The sequence below is a fragment of the Pseudorca crassidens genome, chromosome X (assembly GCF_039906515.1).
Source record: "Pseudorca crassidens isolate mPseCra1 chromosome X, mPseCra1.hap1, whole genome shotgun sequence".
Taxonomy (NCBI): Eukaryota; Metazoa; Chordata; class Mammalia; order Artiodactyla; family Delphinidae; genus Pseudorca; species Pseudorca crassidens.
The window spans coordinates 75,237,172-75,256,785 of record NC_090317.1 but is presented as its reverse complement, the minus strand read 5'-3'; the positions used below and the strand labels follow the sequence as shown (position 1 = coordinate 75,256,785).

At 37.6% G+C, this 19,614-nt stretch overlaps 1 protein-coding gene across 6 annotated transcripts in view; it reads right to left on the bottom strand.

Annotated features, from left to right (window-relative positions):
• The window catches only part of OPHN1 (oligophrenin 1), a 602,961-nt gene that overhangs the window by 222,110 nt on the left and 361,237 nt on the right, over nucleotides 1-19,614 (bottom strand). For all 6 annotated transcript variants that reach the window (XM_067724252.1, XM_067724257.1, XM_067724254.1 and 3 more), the window contains 5 exons: nucleotides 17,722-17,813; nucleotides 8,896-8,974; nucleotides 6,469-6,502; nucleotides 5,870-5,932; nucleotides 4,390-4,464 (listed from right to left, as the gene is read on the bottom strand). In XM_067724252.1, the coding sequence (XP_067580353.1) occupies nucleotides 4,390-4,464; nucleotides 5,870-5,932; nucleotides 6,469-6,502; nucleotides 8,896-8,974; nucleotides 17,722-17,813 (343 nt within the window). The remainder of the gene's footprint in view (nucleotides 1-4,389; nucleotides 4,465-5,869; nucleotides 5,933-6,468; nucleotides 6,503-8,895; nucleotides 8,975-17,721; nucleotides 17,814-19,614) is intronic.

Below are 19,614 nucleotides of genomic sequence, written 5' to 3'. Positions count from 1 at the left end.
TAAAAGTTTTTGAAGTCAGCTTCAAAACTAAAGAAAAATAAGAAATAATTTTTAAAGGACAACATTACATATAGATGGTAAATTCTTTTGGCCTCCAGCAGTACTGGTTCAAAGGAAGCATAATCTGAGAATAATCAAAGTATCTAGGTTAGTAAGTATAGTCATGATTAATGTATAGAACCTACATGAATTTTTAAAATATATGTACACACACAGATCTGGACTTAGGAATAAAAGCATTTTGATATGTATTGAAAGTTAAAGATCCCCACTATTCTAGAGTATAATAAAAATTATTAACATATAGAATTGCTTTAAAGATTAATGCATAGAGTTCAAGTTCGGGGACTACTGAAGTGGAGTGTAACATGCTTTTGTTTTATTTGCTAATGAACTTCTTTCTCCTTCAGCCAAAGAGCTCATATAATTTGAAGTTGCTTCTGTTTAATATATACTTATTATCTTTTTGTCTAAATATATGTGAGTTTAATACTAAAGTTAAGTTTTCAGGTGCTGAATACTTTGCATTAAGTATGGCAATAAAAAATGTCTACTATCATCCATGTGTGCACGTTTCTACTCTATTTAACTCTCTACATATGATTATATTAGGTGATATTCCACTGGTTTCTGAAAATAAAATGTATTTTCTTCTAATAGCATGAATGTGAAAGGAGAAATTTAAATAACTAAATAACATCTTAGTGATTAGTTACTTCACTCACCATGCCAACTTCTCCTCTGTTTGGCTCAGTAGGCCTCTGTCATGGTAATAGTATTGTAGGAACAATGCTTTTCTGTGTATGGTTTCCTAGCTAGGTTCAACTTCATCAAGGACTTCTGTTAATATATCCAGTCTCTTTGCTCTCCATGCCCCATTTCACCCCTCTGCTCCAGTCATTGTAAAACACTTAGTCTCTGAAGCACAACATGATCTCAGAGTTCCATTGAAGGAACAGTTACTGAGTTACCACAATGTGCTAGGTACATTGGCATTATCATGAGCATAATTATGATTATCAAGATTACAATGATAACAGTAGGCATTATCATTAATGAAATGCCTATGACTTGGTAAAGGGTGAAGAAGCAGAACTCTTAGATGCGGTACCAAACTGCCTCTGAGGTAATCAAATTAGTTTCTCTGTGACCAAGGTAGTTTTTGATGGATCCAGCACAAGTGAAGACTATTCCTCACAGTTGGTAGGATCTATTAACATAGGGCATCATGCAACAATCGAGGGTAGGGGAGAACTGTGACTAACCAACCAACAGACTGATTGAAAAATAATTATTAATTGTGGATATATCCCCTTTGACTTAGTGTTATATTATATTTGCCAAAAAGACAGATTTTCAGGTAGGGGAAGTATGGAAGGCTCTAGTAAACAACAGAAGAAAGTCCACAGTCAAGTGTTATGGGAGATGCCATAGAGAAAGTAGTCTGCAGTCCGCAGATTGTTTGGGTTAAAAAAGTGGCTGGAAGTGTCTTTTTGACTAGCAAAGAGCATGAGACCTAAGGAAAGAAGTAAGGAAAAGATATCATGTGGCAAAAGGAAATGAATGCTCTTTCTCCTGGATAAATCATGGTGAGCCTACATGAAGCCAAGGCAGCCAATTCGTAGTGGTATGGGAAAAGATCAGGATAGGTCAAAAGAAGCAGGGCAATTTTGAGTATCTCAGTGAGAATCTCCAGAAGATGTAACACGAAAGAAGCTTAGAAGGGAGGTCTCTTTACATATTTATAGATTATACGCTAGCTGACAGACAGTCTTCTCCATAGAATGTAAGTCCCACAAAGGTAGGAAATATAAGTGGTGTGTTCAGTGTTTAATCTATAGCCCTGAGCGTAATGTCTGGCCCTTTGTAGATACTCAAATATTTGTTAATGAATAAATAAATGAATGAGGATCATCACCAGATTTAGAATTTATTAGATCTGGGACAGGGATCAGTGTTTACCAGTTTTATGCATACATAAGTAAATTAACACTGTTTTATAAAATACTTATAAATATTTTTATTCAGAATATAAATATTCTGAATGTAATAGACTATTGTCTATTTTTCAGATATTCTCATGAGTACTGATATTTGGAGACTGATGTTGAACACATGCACTACACCAGCCCAGCCACTTTCCATGATACTTTAACTGAATTGTACTGTCATGTGTGATTTGAATGAACCATTTCAGTCCTATTCAGTCCTGTAACAGAATCAGTAGAATGCCCAGCATGGTGGTTCTTTTAGTTTATTATACATCAGGTAGAAGAATGTAGTGATACTGGAAACAGAATTCTAAATAGTTCAATAATTTTTTAGAGACTAAATATCCTGGGCCATGCTGTTAACTGTTTTATATATGAAAAGTGTCCTTTAGCTTATAAAATGCAATGTAAATTGGCCAGGAATAACACAGCTTAAACTTTTAAAAGCCAACAGTGTAAAATGATAAAGAGAAACAGATATTGAGGTACCAATGATGTAATCCACAATGCAAAATCTCCATAACTGTTCTTACTGGATGCTGCAGCACCCTCAAGTGTTAATAGATTAGGATGTCAGGCCTGCAGGTTTGCGGAAGGTAAGGTATGCACCACAGAAAAGACCAAAAATATATGCTTTATCCAAACTGCAGCTTTCCACACTCAATTTGTTCTCTGACACTTTATGAGAACTGAGCTTACCAGATAGTTCACCATCATTCACAAAAGGAAGAAGAACAAGTTTTCAGGAAGAGATAAACAATGAGTTTAGTTTTGGACATGTAAAACATAGGTACCTGTGGAACATCTATGTACAGAGATCTTGTGTAAAAATTCCAATACTGACTTCCTCAGCCTTTGGAGCTTACTGCCTCAGCCATGATCAGTTTTGTCCACTTATCAGAGTGTGCTACACAGATATGATCATTCCAATGTGTGCCATGACCTAAGTATGTTTGAGAAGCACAGGTCCAGTGGGAAACTGAATCCATGATTTTAGAACTCATGAGATGATGTCTTGGACTAGTGATTTTTGAGTGCCGAAAGCAAAGAGGTACTAGTAAAAACCACAAAGAGGAACTTCCACTCCTGGCCATGTTGGAGTAACTGGGACCAGACTTCCCTCCTGTTATAACAATTAGAACACAGGATAAAATATATGAAATAGCTGTTTGTAGTCATTGAACAACATACAGTATAAGACTATGACTCTGAAAGAGGGGAAAAAACAAGAATAAGCCCTACTATCGCCATAGCTTGCTGCCTGAAAACACTTTCTGGATGGTAGCATGGGGAGTGAGAGCTCAAGCTGAGCATGCAAGTCTTGCTCAGTTGAAGAGACAGAGATCAAAGTTCAGAGTTCAGAGAGGCTGAGGAAACTAGAATTTGCAGGGCAGAGTACCAGAGAAGAGGGAGCTATGTAAAAAAAGAACTGAAAACCCCCTAGCTATGGGTCCCCTTGAGTCTGTTATTGAATATAAATCCTAGTGCCTAGGATGGAAATCCATTAGTCTAGGCAAAGAAATACCAAGAAGCTTTAAGCTGAAGAATACCCAGAACTCACACAAAGCTGGCAAATGTTTAAGTTCCAATAACTAAGAATGAAGAGACAAAAGAAGTCAGACCTTAGATGTAAGGCTAAACTAGCTAGGAAAGGATACTTTATATCTATCCTAACAAGCTTAAAAATAATCCTCAAATGGATAAAGCTGCTCCACAAATAACTGCCTGCAATACAAAATTCAACACTCTTAAAAAGAAGTCAACGAAATTGAAACACTCAAGTCACGATGTCCAGTGTCCAACAAAAATTACTAGACATATGTATAAAAGAAAAATGTGATCCATAGTCAGGATAAAAATCAATCATTAAGAAAACATGTAGAGGAAGAAATGAAGCGGGGCAAAGACAGCATGCTGGGAAATACTCAGACAAGATTTAAAAGGTAAGAAAAAGAAAAAGGACCTGACAAGAGTCACTTGAAAGGAATAATACAAGATGTTAGAAGAATCAAGAGACCATTGAGTCACAGAAGTCATGTAGGGAGAAAGTTTAGAAAAAGAGAGAGTGGTCAACAAGGATATCAAGCAAAATAGAGACTGAAAAGAGTCCACTGGATTTCACAAGAAGGTGCCTTCTAAGCCTGGCCAGAGTAGTTCCAATGGAGAGGTTAGGGTAGAATCCAGATTGCAAAGGGTTTGAGGAGTGAATAAGATGTTTCAAGGCAAGATGGTCTCTGACGCAGGATAGGCAAATAAATGTACATTTTTGTATGTTTGAAAATATTTTAAAAAATATATTCTACAACCTTCTTTAGCAATGTCTCCTTTCTCTTATAGCCACATTTCTTCCTAATACACAGACAACTCCCAAAAAGAATTATGAAATAAAAATTGTTACCAAAAAAGGCATTCAGCAACTTCTGAACCTGAATATTGCTGCCCACGGTACGGTACAATCCCTCTGTCTTGATCCCTAGGGAAAGAAAACCAAGTCAGTTTTATTTATATAACTAGAGCTTTCATCTCCCTCAGGGTAGAGAAAGTAGGTACTTACACAATGGAGTCAGTTCAAACAGGAAAGGGTCTCCCTACTCTCTCCAATCTCTCCAGCCCTCCCCTGCAATAGGGGAACAGTCCTGAAACATCTCTGCAAATTATTCTTTTCATACTTTCATTTGGATTGTACCAAGCCCTTATTAACCTGAACAGAAAAGAACACACTCTATAGTAAATAGAAGAAAATGCTCAGGTGAGTAGCAGCGGATGGCTGAGAATGGTGTTACCATCTCGTCAAGGAACTAGGGTTTAGTTGATAAAGGAGGAAATATGAACCTTCAAATTGCCCCTGAGCAGTGGTATGAAGTAAGAGAGGCCTAGAGTGTGGCAGATATGAAGCAAACAGCCATTTTTTGCATGGAGAAAGATCGAAGCAACTTAAAAAGAGGCCTGGCTCATAAACTACACTTGCCTACATTCAAAATATTCTCAGAGAGAAACAAGAGAGTATCGTCAACCTGGAAGAATGCTGATGCCACATTTGCCTGAATTTAACTTTGCCCCCCCAAAATTTTAAATCAATATGTGTTGTGGCAGAAATTGAACTCTTGTTTATTTAGGATGGAACTATCATAACACTATTTGAAGAGTGCCAGATAGTATTTGAGAATATTTTATAAGCCATTTGAAGCTCTTTATCTTTAAAGGCAGGAAACCACAAATTATCCAAACATGGTTAAATACCACTGATTTGAAATTTGAGGAAATTTTAAACATTGTGTCTAGTACTCAAGGTTTATAAACAGTCTCCTTTCCTAAAACGGGTCCTGACTAATAGATGATATCATTGTTCCTTTAGAAAAATTGCCCAGGAAAAATTCAGAATGACCAGATTTTGCCATTTGCAGCAACGTGGATGGACCTGGAGGGTATTATGCTAAGTGAAATAAATCAGACAAAGACAAATACTGTATAATATCACTTACAGGTAGAATCTAAAAGATAAAATAAAACTGGTGAACATAACAAAAAAGAAACAGACTCACAGATATAGAGAACAAACTAGTGGTTACCAGTGGGGTTGGGGGGAGGGGAGGGGCGAAATAGGGATGGGAATTAAGAGGTACAAACTATTATGTATAAAATAAATAAGCTATAAGAATATGTTGTACAACACAGGGAATATAGCCAATATTTTATAATAGCTATAAATGGAGTATAACCTTTAAAAATTGTGAATCACTATGTTGCATACCTGTAACATATAATATTGTACATCAACTGTACGTCAATAAAACTTAAATAAATAAATAATAAAACTATGTTTAAAAAAAAAGAATGACCAGATTCAAACACTGCTAAGGCTATGGTTCATATCTTACCTTTGGTTTCAATGACATTGATGCACTTCCTAACAAACTTGAACCCCACTTCGTTCAGCTCCACTGTTTCAAGCAAAAAAAGCAGAGTTAGATTCTGCTGTAATAAGCCTCACCTACCAAGCATTCAATGATCTTGCTAAGAGACTGCAGTGAGAGAACTAGGGGTTTGGTTGCTCTTCTTCAATCAGCCTTAGGTGGAAAGATTCCTCATTCAGGGGAGAGGGTGGTTAGAGATTTTACTCTTATAACACAAAATTCTTTTACTTGACCCTCTGCATTATGTCTGCTTTAGGCATGAGCTACATCAAATGTGAAATGTGAGGCTGGAAATGCACACAATTTCTATCATGTGTCTAGAAAAAGAAGGATATAACGTGTTTCTTTATATTACTACTACTATCCCACCCATAAGCTAAGATAAAGTGACTTCCTTAATTCAATCAATAAACACCTTTTAAAAAAATAGGCCTGAATTTCATTCCATACAGAGGTATCCACAAATACACTTGCATCAATATTACATATCATTGATGATAACATTTACTGTGATTAGGACAGCTAACAGTTCATAATATCAGTAGATCAGAAATTTGACTCACTTTCTTCCTGTTTCGTTATAGGGCTGTGATAGATCTACAAAAAAAGAGAGAGAAAGAGCAATGGTTATTGTGAATCACTATAGGTAAGTACAGCAAATACTAAATAGCTTTCCCCAAATAAGCCATCAAAACCATTAGTGACTTTAAGGCTTTAACAAGAAAGAAAGTGGGCTAAACAGAATCATCTTTGCCTAGGGCCCTAGGAACAGTTGGATTAACAATCCCTGAAGATTACACTGGATTTCATACAGTTCACTGCAGTTTTAGCCTACTCATCTTAGACATTTACTTATGTAAAGCTTAGAGAATTTTTCTGATGGAGCAAGAGAGCATGAGAGAAAGAAAGTGATTTTCTCATGGATACCTGGGTAATTGGCATTGATGGTAAAATTTAAATATTCCTAATACCAACCTCCCCACCCAGAGACATTAATGGGTGTTTCCCTGTAGAAAGGCAAGTGCCCATCTGAAAGAGATTCATGCATTCACCATGATTTCTCTGAGCCATCTTGAAGTATGCATTGTGATAGCTATGTGAGAGACCAAAGAAGAGATCCTTGACTCTTGAAGTCTAATCTTGGCTCTACCTCTACCTCATTATGAAACTTAGGCGTGTCCTTTTCATTCTCTAGACTTCAAAATTCATATCTCTAAAACGATCAGGGTTGGAGTAGATGTTCCTTCAAGTCCTGATCTTCTTTGACACTTTAAGCAAAGGCAAGCATACTATGTATAAGATCAGTGAATTGGGGGGGTTAATAAAGCAGTGACAACATTAGTAATGTGAGGCTGCAGGAAATAAGTCCTCTATATGCCATCTGTATAGTTTGCTTTAACAAGCTCTCCTTTTAAAAGAAAAGTTTCTCCCTATGTGTGTATGCCAATGGATATTTCAGTGAGAGAGGTTTCTGTGCTTGGCCAGCCCCTTTTCACCACTGCTATAAAAAAGATATTTGTGAAACGTCTCTCATAATCAAGTTGGTAAGGATCCACATGCAGTGGGCCCATGTTCTAACATCATTCTCCACGAAAAGCCATCTGTATCCTTTGATTTTTAAAACCCTAAAGGGAGAGCAATTTCAGGAGAGGGAATTAAAAGTAAAATGCCTTACAATATTGTAAATTAACTATACTTCAATTTTAAAAAGTAAGAAGAAAGAAATATGAACAAAAACAAAAAAAGAATAAAATGCCTTGTGGAGCTTCCTACTATCCTCCTAAAGAAATATCACAGGCATGTAATAGTTAAGCTCCAGGTTTCTGGGAGGGGAGGAAGGGGAGAAAGGCCCTGGCCTATTTTCTGGATGACAGTCCTCACAACACCACTTCTCTCCTGCTACCATCTTGGTTGCTATTAATGCAATCTGGCATCTGGGCACTCCTCTTTAGTCCCCAAGGCACTGAAAACACACAGAAAGAAAGCCCTGTAATATATTTCCCCTCTTAGCAAGTTTTTGCCTTGCATAAAGCAAGAAGATTGGACTGTATCCAAACACTGTTGAACTTCAGTAGGTTTGTACCCAAACTTCAGACCAGTCAGAAGCACCTCAAACTAATACAGTACATTATGGTTGACAAACTAGCTTTCAATTGATTTTTCAAATCAACTCTGTGAGGTAGGTAGAACAGATATTATTAAAGCCATTTTACTTAAGAGAAGAGAACAGTCTCAGAGAGTAAATAACTATCTCAAGGTCACAGAACCATTGAATGGCAGAACCAGATCCAAATCTAAACTTTTGGAATTCCAACACTAGGAAGCTGATGTTATTTCATACGCCACGAGAAGAAACCTACGCAGAAGATACTGAAGAGAGAAAATGCTTTTCAGTGACCTCTGACTGTTCATATTGATCTTTCTATGATAATCACTAGCCTTTAAAAGTATTACTTGTCATCATATGTAACAGTATTCTAAATGGAGTAGTGCATCCTGAGATATAGGATGGCAATACCATCTCCTGCCCTTAAAGAGAACAAGCTGACTTGGGGATGTAAGGGAGGGGCAGCAAAACCATTTTGAATAAAATCTTAATAAATGGCTTGTTCACAACCATGGAAATTATTTTCCATCCTTATATATGAACACATATTAATGTTATAAACTGCAAAAAGGCTTAATTTTCTTTCTTAAGATTTTGTGGGCATGGCTGCATAATCTAAGACCAGAGCAGGAAGCTGAGAGACCTGGATTCTAGGCCCATTGTGATGCCTTTCTGAGAGTGATCCTAGAGAAGTCTTTCACCCTCTCTGGAACTCAAGTTGCCTAACTTGTTAAACAAGAAATGTCAACTCAACAGTTCCTTCTACCTCTAAAATTTTGAGTATCAAAGATCTATCACCATTTAATTATCCTGGACCCACTGCTACCACCAGAGCGACTCGTATACTGGATTATGTTGCTGAGGTTTCCCTAGGATAACTTACAGGTTCTTTCCCATCCATGGCCTCCATCCATAGTCTTCTATTAGCTTCTGAAAGGGCTTGCAGAGTGATGGTTCCTGGCCTAAGGAAAAAAATGACAAGTTGAGAGCAGAAAAGTCTCCTGAGAGAATGGAGTCTTGTGATCTAGGGTCTTCCTCAGCCCTGGGAGATATCAGACTGAGCAGGCACAGGCATATAGATTTCCAACTTCTCATAATCTTTTTTACTCAGAAAAACAATGGAACTTAGAGAACAGTAACTTTGGAGACACTGGTGGAGGTGGTATCTTGGTGGCCTCATGCCAGAGTTGGACAAGGAAATAGGAAGGCAGATACTGACACCTCACCATAATACACACTTAAACTGGCCTCCCTGTGCTTGAGCCAAACTGAGGCTCGCCCTGCCTCTCTCTCTTGGAAGCCAGCCATTTGGTCTGGGCTCTAGGGTTTCTGAGCATGTTCATTATGGGCACGTTCATCTATCAGGAAAATGGCTTGCTACTTTTACCACCCAGGATGTCCAAGGAGCATTTCAGTTGGAAATAAGTCAACAACATGCACAATGGCTCAGCCACATGGAGGAGGCCTTTTGGCTGATTTAAGCAATCTTATGAATAACAATGACAACTAATAGTTATTGAATGCTCACCAGATGCCAGGTTCTTTTCTAAGTACTTTATAGGTATTAATTCATTTAATCTACACAGGAAGGCTATAAAGCAGGAACTATAGTAATCTCTATTTTATAGAAGGGGAAACTGAGGCACAGAGAGGTTACCTAAGTTCACACAGTGGGTAAATATAGAGCCAGGATTTGAATTTAGGAATTTTGGTCCAGCAGCCATGTTCTTTCTTAACTAATACACTATAAGGCCTCTTCTGCATGGCAGATGACTTCAAATCCAATTTTATTTTATTTACTTGCAGTAACTATAACTACATACACAGAGATACCCCAATTTGGTATACTATGTTCTTTTTAGACCTTCAAAGCCAAACTGGAATTTGGGGATTGACCACATTATTGCAGGTATAAGGTCTCTTCCATTCTCTGTGTAGTTGTGCCATTATGAGATGCTTGTTACTCTCACTCCTTCTATGTTAAGATGAGACCTCTCTCAGAGTCATGAAATGATAAGAGCAATTACAAGAGAGTTCAGTGGAAAAGTCACTGTGCCTCAGTTTCTTTATCCATAAAAATGTTGGAGGAGACAAGCTGTGAGGTCCTTTACAGTTCCGATATCGAGACTCCTGTTCTACCTGTCCTTCTGTCTCTTATTCCATTAAAGTACTCCTTAAAAAAGGAAAGAAAAAAAAAAGAAAAAGCAATTCATTAACTAGAATGAATCGTTCTTTTTTCTGCTCTTTAGCTGTTTGGGCACAATTACACTTTACAGGATTTGCTACTGAACTAGGGATATTAGCTAACATCGTCATCAGTTAATGAAAAGGAATTCTGAATTCTAGGTGTCCTCAGGAGCTTATAAGCATTGTGACCACCTATCGACCCCATGCCAATTTTTTCCTCACAGACTCAAATTATAATATTCAAATAAGACTAAACCCTTAAATAAAAAAAAAAGCCCCCAAATGATCTTTAAGCCAGAATCAATTGAAAACCAGGACTTGGCTTTGGGCACTGGATTCTTTCAAGTTTACCATTTTCTAAGAAACATCCAACCATTTGGATATAACTTATGGGGCTAGAAAGTCCAGAAATCTTTGTAAAAACAGCTACACAGCTGAATTCTGAAGCCAGAAGGAAGGAGAGCAAGCAAATGGGCAACAAACATAAAAGCACATGCTGTAGACTAGATAAGATGTTAAGCCCATTCTAGACTCAGTTTCCCTACATGGGAAACCAATAAGCTGGTATGTGTCCTCTCTTGACCATACGGAGAAACTGAAAGAATAAATAAGTGACTATTCAATAAGCATTTGGAGATTCTTGGGTGCTACCGAAAGTCAAATTCAAAGAAAAATATTGCTAAGAACAAGATGACAAAGTAGAGAGTACAGGCTTTTCCATTATGACTTTAGACAAATACTTTGCCCACCCTGAGGTCTGAGTCACGCATCTAAAACAAAAAGGCATATACAGCATATTTGCAGTAGAGTCCAGTGGTTAAGAGTATGACTTGGAAACCAGTATTCCTGGATTTGGATCCTAGCTCTAATATTAAATAACTGTATAACCTAAGTGCTTAACTACTTTCTGTCTCCTTGTCTTTGTGAAATTGGGATAGTAACACCCCCTACTTCATGTGACTGATGAAGACTAAAGGAAAATATACACTTAAAAGGCTGAGAATGGTGCCTGGCACATAGAGGTACTCAGAGAATGTTAGCAGTTGTCGTTGTCATCATCATCGTCACTGTTGTCATTATTACTATTATTATTGCCCTTCAAGTTCTGATGGCCTATGAGCCTATGGCTTCAAATATTGGTAGGAACACTAATAAAAAAGTTATCCTCTATTCTGGAAATAGAAAAAGGGACTCAAAGAGTCCTTTGTTCTATCCCACAGAGAACATGAGTAAAGGTGCCTGATGTCTACTGGGAGGCCTGCCTCTGCCCCTTATATCTGACTGACAAGCAAGAAAAGCAAATGCGGAGGTCACATGACTCAGAAAACTCCACATACACAGAGGTACCTCAGCATCTGTTAATATATTTGACCCTCTATTTCAGAACATATTTATTCTCCTTATAATAGACAATGGAATAAAAATAAAAAGAACGTGGGGTGTGGAGGCCTACAGACCAGGGATTGAGCACAGCCTTGCTACTATGTGACTTTGATTAGGGAAGGCAGTTAAATATATACAAGTCTTAATCTCTTCACTGTTAAATGAGGGAATGTTTTTTAAAGTGCCCAATATTTTGTAATTATGTTCATCAGGGATATTGGCCTGTAGTTTTCTTTCTCTGTGACATCTTTGTCTGGTTTTGGTATCAGGGTGATGGTGGCCTCATAGAATGAGTTTGGGAGTGTTCCTACCTCTGCTATATTTTGGAAGAGTTTGAGAAGGATAGGTGTTAGCTCTTCTCTAAATGTTTAATAGAATTCGCCTGTGAAGCCATCTGGTCCTGGGCTTTTGTTTGTTGGAAGATTTTTAATCACAGTTTCAATTTCAGTGCTTCTGATTGGTCTGTTCATATTTTCTCTTTCGTCCTGGTACAGTCACAGCAGGTTGTGCATTTCTAAGAATTTGTCCATTTCTTCCAGGTTGCCCATTTTATTGGCATAGAGTTGCATGTAGTAATCTCTCATGATCCTTTCTATTTCTGCAGTGTCAGTTGTTACTTCTCCTTTTTCATTTCTAATTCTATTGATTTCAGTCTTCTCCTTTTTCTTCTTGATGAGTCTGGCTAATGCTTTATCAATTTTGTTTATCTTCTCAAAAAAACAGCTTTTAGTTTTATTGATCTTTGCTACCGTTTCCTTCATTTCTTTTTCATTTATTTCTGATCTGATCTTTATGATTTCTTTCCTTCTGCTAACTTTGGGGATTTTTTTTGTTCTTCTTTCTCTAATTGCTTTAGGAGCAAGGTTAGGTTGTTTATTTGAGATGTTTCCGGTTTCTTAAGGTAGGATGTATTGCTATAAACTTCCCTCTTTGAACTGCTTTTGCTGCATCCCATAGGTTTGGGGTCGTCGTGTCTCCGTTGTCATTTGTTTCTAGGTATTTTGCGATTTCCTCTTTGATTTCTTCAGTGATCACTTGGTTATTAAGTAGTGTATTGTTTAGCCTCCATGTGTTTGTATTTTTTACAGATCTTTTCCTGTAATTGATATCTAGTCTGATAGCATTGTGGTCGGAAAAGATACTTGATAGGACTTCAATTTTCTTAAATTTACCAAGGCTTGATTTGTGACCCAACATATGATCTCTCCTGGAGAATATTCCATGAGCACTTGAGAAAAATGTGTATTCTGTTGTTTTTGGATGGAATGTCCTATAAATATCAATTAAGTCCATCTTGTTTAATGTATCATTTAAAGCTTGTGTTTCCTTATTTATTTTAATTTTGGATGATCTGTCCATTAGTGAAAGTGGGGTGTTAAAGTCCCCTACCATGATTGTGTTACTGTCAATTTCCCCTTTTATGTCAGTTAGTATTTGCCTTATGTATTGAGGTGCTCCTATGTTGGGTTCATAAATATTTACAATTGTTATATCTTCTTCTTGGACTGATCCATTAAAAGGATCAGAAACCATGATCAAGTGGGGTTTATTCCAGGAAAGCAAGGATTCTTCAATATACGCAAATCAATCAACGTGATACACCATATTAACAAACTAAAGGAGAAAAACCATATGATCATCTCAATAGATGCAGAGAAAGCTTTTGACAAAATTCAACACCCATTTATGATAAAAAAAAACACTGCAGAAAGTAGGCATAGAAGGAACTTTCATCAACAAAATAAAGGCCATATATGACAAACCCACAGGCAACATTGTCCTCAATGGTGAAAAACTGAAAGCATTTCCACTAAGATCAGGAACAAGACAAGGTTGCCCACTCTCACCACTATTATTCAACATAGTTTTGGAAGTTTTAGCCACAGCAATCAGAGAAGAAAAAGAAATAAAAGGAATCCAAATGGGAAAAGAAGAAGTAAACTTTTCACTGTTTACAGATGACATAATACAATACATAGAGAATCCTAAAGATGCTACCAGAAAACTACTAGAGCTAATCAATGAATCTGGCAAAGTAGCAGGATACAACATTAATGCACAGAAATCTCTGGCAATCCTATACACTAATGAAGACAAATCTGAAAGTGAAATTAAGAAAACACTCCCATTTAACATTGCAACAAAAAGAATAAAATATCTAGGAATAAACCTGACTAAGGAGAAGAAAGACCTGTATGCAGAAAATTATAAGATGCTGATGAAAGAAATTAAAGATGATACAAATAGATGGAGAGATATACCATGTTCTTGGATTGGAAGAATCAACATTGTGAAAATGACTCTACTACCCGAAGCAATCTTCTACAGATTCAATGAAATCCCAATCAAACTACCACTGGCATTTTTCACAGAACTGGAACAAAGAATTTCACAATTTGTATGAAAACACAAATAACTCCGAGTAGCCAAAGCAATCTTGAGAAAGAAAAATTGAGATGGAGGAATCAGGCTCCCTGACTTCAGACTATACTACAAAGCTACAGTAATCAAGACAGTATGGTACTTGCACAAAAACAGAAATATAGATCAATGGAACAGGATAGAAAGCCCAGAGATAAACCCCGCACATATGGTCACCTCATGTTTGATAAAGGAAGCAAGAATATACAGTGGAGAAAAGACAGCCTCTTCAATAAGTGGTGCTGGAAAACTGGACAGGTACATGTAAAAGTATGAAATTAGAAGACTCCTTAACACCATACACAAAAATAAACTCAAATGGATTAAAGACCTAAATGTAAGGCCATGCACTGTCAAACTCTTAGAGGAAAACATAGGCAGAACACTCTATGACATAAATCACAGCAAGATCCTTTTTGACCCACCTCCTAGAGAAATGGAAATAAAAACAAACATAAACAAATGGGACCTAATGAAACTTAAAAGCTGTTGCACAGCAAAGGAAATCATAAACCAGACCAAAAGACAGTCCTCAGAATGGGAGAAAATATTTGCAAATGAAGCAGCTGACAAAGGATTAATTTCCAACATTTACAAGCAGCACATGCAGCTCAATAACAAAAATAGAAACAACCCAATCCAAAAATGGGCAGAAGACCTAAATAGACATTTCCCCAAAGAAGATATACAGATTGGCAACAAACACATGAAAGAATGCTCAACATCATTAATCATTAGAGAAATGCAAATCAAAAGTACAATTAGATATCATCTCACACCAGTCAGGATGGCCATCATTAAAAAATCTAGAAACAATAAATGCTGGAGAGGGTGTGGAGAAAAGGGACCACTCTTGCACTGCTGGTGGGAATGTGAGTTGGTACAGCCCCTATGGAGAACAGTATGGAGGTTCCTTAAAAAACTAAAAATAGAACTAGCATACGACCCAGCAATCCCATTACTGGGCATATACCCTGAGCAAACCATAATTCAAAACTTTATGTACCAAAATGTTCATTGTAGGTCTATTTACTATAGCCAGGACATGGAAGCAACCTAAGTGTCCATCACTGGATGAATGTATAAAGACGATGTGGCACATACATACAATGGAATATTACTCAGCCATAAAAAGAAACAAAATTGAGATATTTGTAGTGAGGTGGATGGACCTAGAGTCTGTCATACAGAGTGAGGTAAGTCAGAAAGAGAAAAACAAATACTTTATGCTAACTCATATATATGGAATCTAAGAAAAAAATGGTCATGAAGAACCTAGGGGTAAGATGGGAATAAAGACACAGACCTACTATAGAATGGACTTGAGGATATGGGGAGGGGGAAGGGTAAGTTGTGACAAAGTGAGAGAGTGGCATGGACATATATACACTACCAAACATAAAATAGATAGCTACTGGGAAGCAGCCGCATAGCACAGGGAGATCAAGTCGGTGGTTTGTGACCACCTAGAGGGGTGGGGTAGGGAGGGTGGGAGGGAGGGAGACGCAAGAGGGAAAAGATATGGGAACATATGTATATGTGTATCTGAATCACTGTGTTATAAAGCAGAAACTAGCACACCATTGTAAAGCAATTATACTCCAATAAAGATGTTAAGAAAAAAAAATAAAATAACATTTTAAATAAATAAATAAATAAAAATAAAATGCCCTAGATGTGGCAAGTAAAATCATAGATACATTGAAACTTTAATTCCTGGGTTCTATTCTCAGAATTCCTCAGCATTTTTGGTTAGGGAAAAACACATTTAAAAATGAATACCAAATTCAGTATCTAACATGAGCTATACACAGGAATAGATGCAAGATATATAAAGATGAGTTGGTCTTAGTCCGTAACCTTAGTGCCAAACTGTTTGCAAATGCTTTGAGTCTATGGCAATATTACTTGCAAGTGGGTGGCAAATTTAAGCTGAAAAGTGAAACAGAATGGAACTAGACACAGAAAATTTTTATTTCGTTTATGTACATTGATGCTGCAGAGCCAAAGACACTAAATGTTCATGAAAAGAAGACAGTCAACAGTCACTTTCCCCTTCCTACTGGGCCTGAAGCTGTGGGGGAAATGAGTGACAGCCTTTTGGTTATCAGTAACAATGTTTACAATTACAGCCATCTTTGATTGAGACCATCCATTCTTTTTTTTGGCTGTGTTGGGTCTTTGTTGCTGCGCAGTGGGCTTTCTCTAGTTGCGGTGAGCGGGGGCTATGCTTTGTTGCAGTGCGTGGGCTTCTCATTGTGGTGGCTTCTATTGTTGTGGAACAGGGGCTCTAGGAACACGGGCTTCAGTAGCTGTGGTACGCAGGTTGAGGAGTTGTAGCACACGGGCTTAGTTGTTCCGTGGCATGTGGGCTTTTCCTGGACCGGGGCTTGAACCTGTGTCCCCTGCATTGGCAGGTAGATTCTTAACCACTGTGCCACCAGGGAAGTCCAGGACCATCCATGCTTAACAAAGAATGCATATAGATTCACAAACAGAATTTTTTTTAACATCTTTATTGGAGTATAGTTGCTTTACAATGTTGTGTTAGTTTCTGCTGTGTAACAAAGTGAATCTGATATACGTATACATATATCCCCATATCCCCTCCCTCTTGCGTCTCCCTCCCACCCTCCCTATCCCACCCCTCTAGGTGGTCACAAAGCACTGAGCTGATCTCCCTGTGCTATATGGCTGCTTCCCACTAGCTATCTATTTTACATTTGGTAGTGTATATATGTCCATGCCACTCTCTCAACTTCTCCCCAGCTTACCCTTCCACAAACAGAAATTTAAAATGGGGAAATGGACTAATAGTTACTTATTCCCAGACAAAAAAAATGCCTTATTTTCTTAATCTGATCTGTATGACTCCAGTCACTAATAGTTTTGTTCATATGATATTGTAATTCAACCTTCAAGTTCCTTTCTAGCAATCTGATCATTTTGTTAAATTCTACTGTATTACTTAGTGCCTAATACATGGAAATAATGGACTGAAATAAAATCAACACATTTACTCACTGAATTTTGGATCAACCTCCCAACTATATAACATGCCTTTTTCCAAAGTAACTCCAAATATTCTCATTTTAAAATTTAACAGTTAAATTTCCCTCTGATAAAATTGCCCAGGTTGAAAAAACAAAACAGAGGGCACTGGAGAGAAACAAATGCAACGAAGTCCAAAGTTTGCAAGCTTTTGCTGAAACCAGAAAGTTGATAATCAAACTATTTCCACTTTACATAAATATCTGCAAAGTAGGAAAATCTGTATCATATTTGTACCAAATGGGGAAAAAAGACTCCCCAATACCACTACCACCCTCCATCCAATCTACCTCCCCTTAAATATGTGTTCCAATTCATTTGTTCTTGTATATTAAGAAATAAAAAAGAATGAGTTTTGTTACCCTGTCCTTTTGTAGCATCACCAAATGTTGACCTTTTGCATATATAATAGCAAATTAAATCCTAGGAGTAACTTCTGCCTAAAGCAAGTGAGGCAAAGCTGACTGAACCTTGAATAGAGAGAACTAGCTCTGGGCCAGCTCTAACAGGGATCCCTGAAAGGGCAGCCAGAAGAGCCAAGACAATGATGTCATGAATAATTTTGCTCATTTTTATCAACGAGAGATGACAGAGGAAAATAAAATACCTACCCAGGCTCAGCATCTGGCACATGGGGACATTGTCAATTCATATCAGCACAGCTTACCTTTCATTAGTTTCTATATCAAAACAGAATCTCTTGTCGATAGACTCCGTCTTCCTTCTCACGCAGTACTTCAGGGTTAAGTCCAAGGGTCCCTGATATAAGAAAAGGATTAATAGCCAGCTTGAAAAAAAATACATAGAAGCTTCTTCTGCCTACTGCAGCGTTCTCAGTGTCACTTGGAAGGCATCTCTCAGGGCAGCGGGAACAATGTTTAGCCTCACTGAGAAGCTTGTCCCCTCAAATGGTAGTTGCAGCAAGGTGGCAGATGGTTTCTCTCTGCTCCAAAAATCAATGGCTGAGTTCAGGAGAAAATGCTCAGGATAAGCCCTTGCTCTTTTCCAAGCATGATATATTAAATAGGAAACTCATTATACAACATGTAAAAGGGAATTCAGGAGAAATACACTGCCCAAAGTGTACAAAATAAATGTACAAAATAAAATTTCGTGAGGCTTCTAGGTAGGGAGTTTGCAATGAGTAAGTGGCTTTCTGCATCTTTCTTGCATTAAAGTGGCAGATAGAAGAGGGGAAGAAAAATATTTTTGGTTCCCCACTTCCAGAGTCTTTAAGATGATGGGAATTACAAAAGCAATATCTCCAAAGATAGGGCAGGAGTAGGGAAAATAGGCATATTTGTGTAATAGTCAAGGTGGCATTTGGTATTTCATATGTGCAGGATAGTGTGGCCCATCTGTCTTGTGGTCATGTAACAAGGCCATAGAAATCCACTGTGTCCACAGATTAAAATTCCCCAAATCCCAACATAGTTCAGTTCCCTTCTATTATCTCAACAGAGACAGTGGGGTATAGGAAAGAGAAGTAATGTTTATGGATCACCTACTATGTGCCACATATTATGCTAGGTATTTTTAAACCACTTTTCTTCAATAACAACATTCAGAGGGAAGTGAACCACAGAGAGGTAAAATGGCTTACCCGAAGTCACCCAAGTCGATATAGCAGAAATAGCAATAAACTAAGAAGTTTAAAACCTTGGGTCTTGTTTCAGTTATGCAATTTACTAGCTATGTGGCCCAGAGTAAATATTCTTCCTCTCTGAATATAAACTTCACAACCTATTAAATAGGAATAATACTACCCACCTTGCTGTCTCGAATTCAGAAATACTGCCTAAGCACTATACCATCCAAACTGGTCCATAAAGCTGATCATCCAGTACTTCCCTCTCATTGTCACACTCAAGCCCTTTGCAGGTCTATCCTTTTACCTGTTCCTGCACTATAGAAACAAAACTCTATATTTACCTTTCAATCTGCCTTCCCAACCCCAACACTTAGGATATCAAGCACTGTTAGCCTTGCAAGATGAGAGTAATTAACAGTATCGTGTACTCACCCTCCTTCTTTAAACTCTCAACTCCTTCAGATTTGGTGAGGTGATGTCAAAGCTTGGGGGACAACACCCTGCCCCCCACTCCAGGTTCACCTCCAGACACCGTCATCTAGTTTATATCCCATCAGTGCAAAAGTACTCTTATTTCACACATGTATCATGCTCTTTCATGACTCCAACTTTGCATATACTGTTTCCTCCACCCAAATTGACTTTATCTATATTCTTTGACTGGCTAAACTCTTAACTTGTTCTGCAACTTGTAGTTCAGCTTTCATTTCCTCAAAAATCCTTCCCCAATACCATATACTGTCTGCTATGTGTTTTCTGCATTGTATTAAAGCTTTTTTTTTTCATGTCTGATTTCCCCACTTGACTGAGATCTCCTCAAGGATGTGGGCAGTGTCTTATTTATCTTTATATCTCTAGTACCTAGTAAAGAGTTAGTGCTCAATAAATATAAACTACATTATCATCCTTGCCATTTTTTCTGAGAAAAATGATACTGAGCAACATTAAGTAATTTACTCAAGATCACAA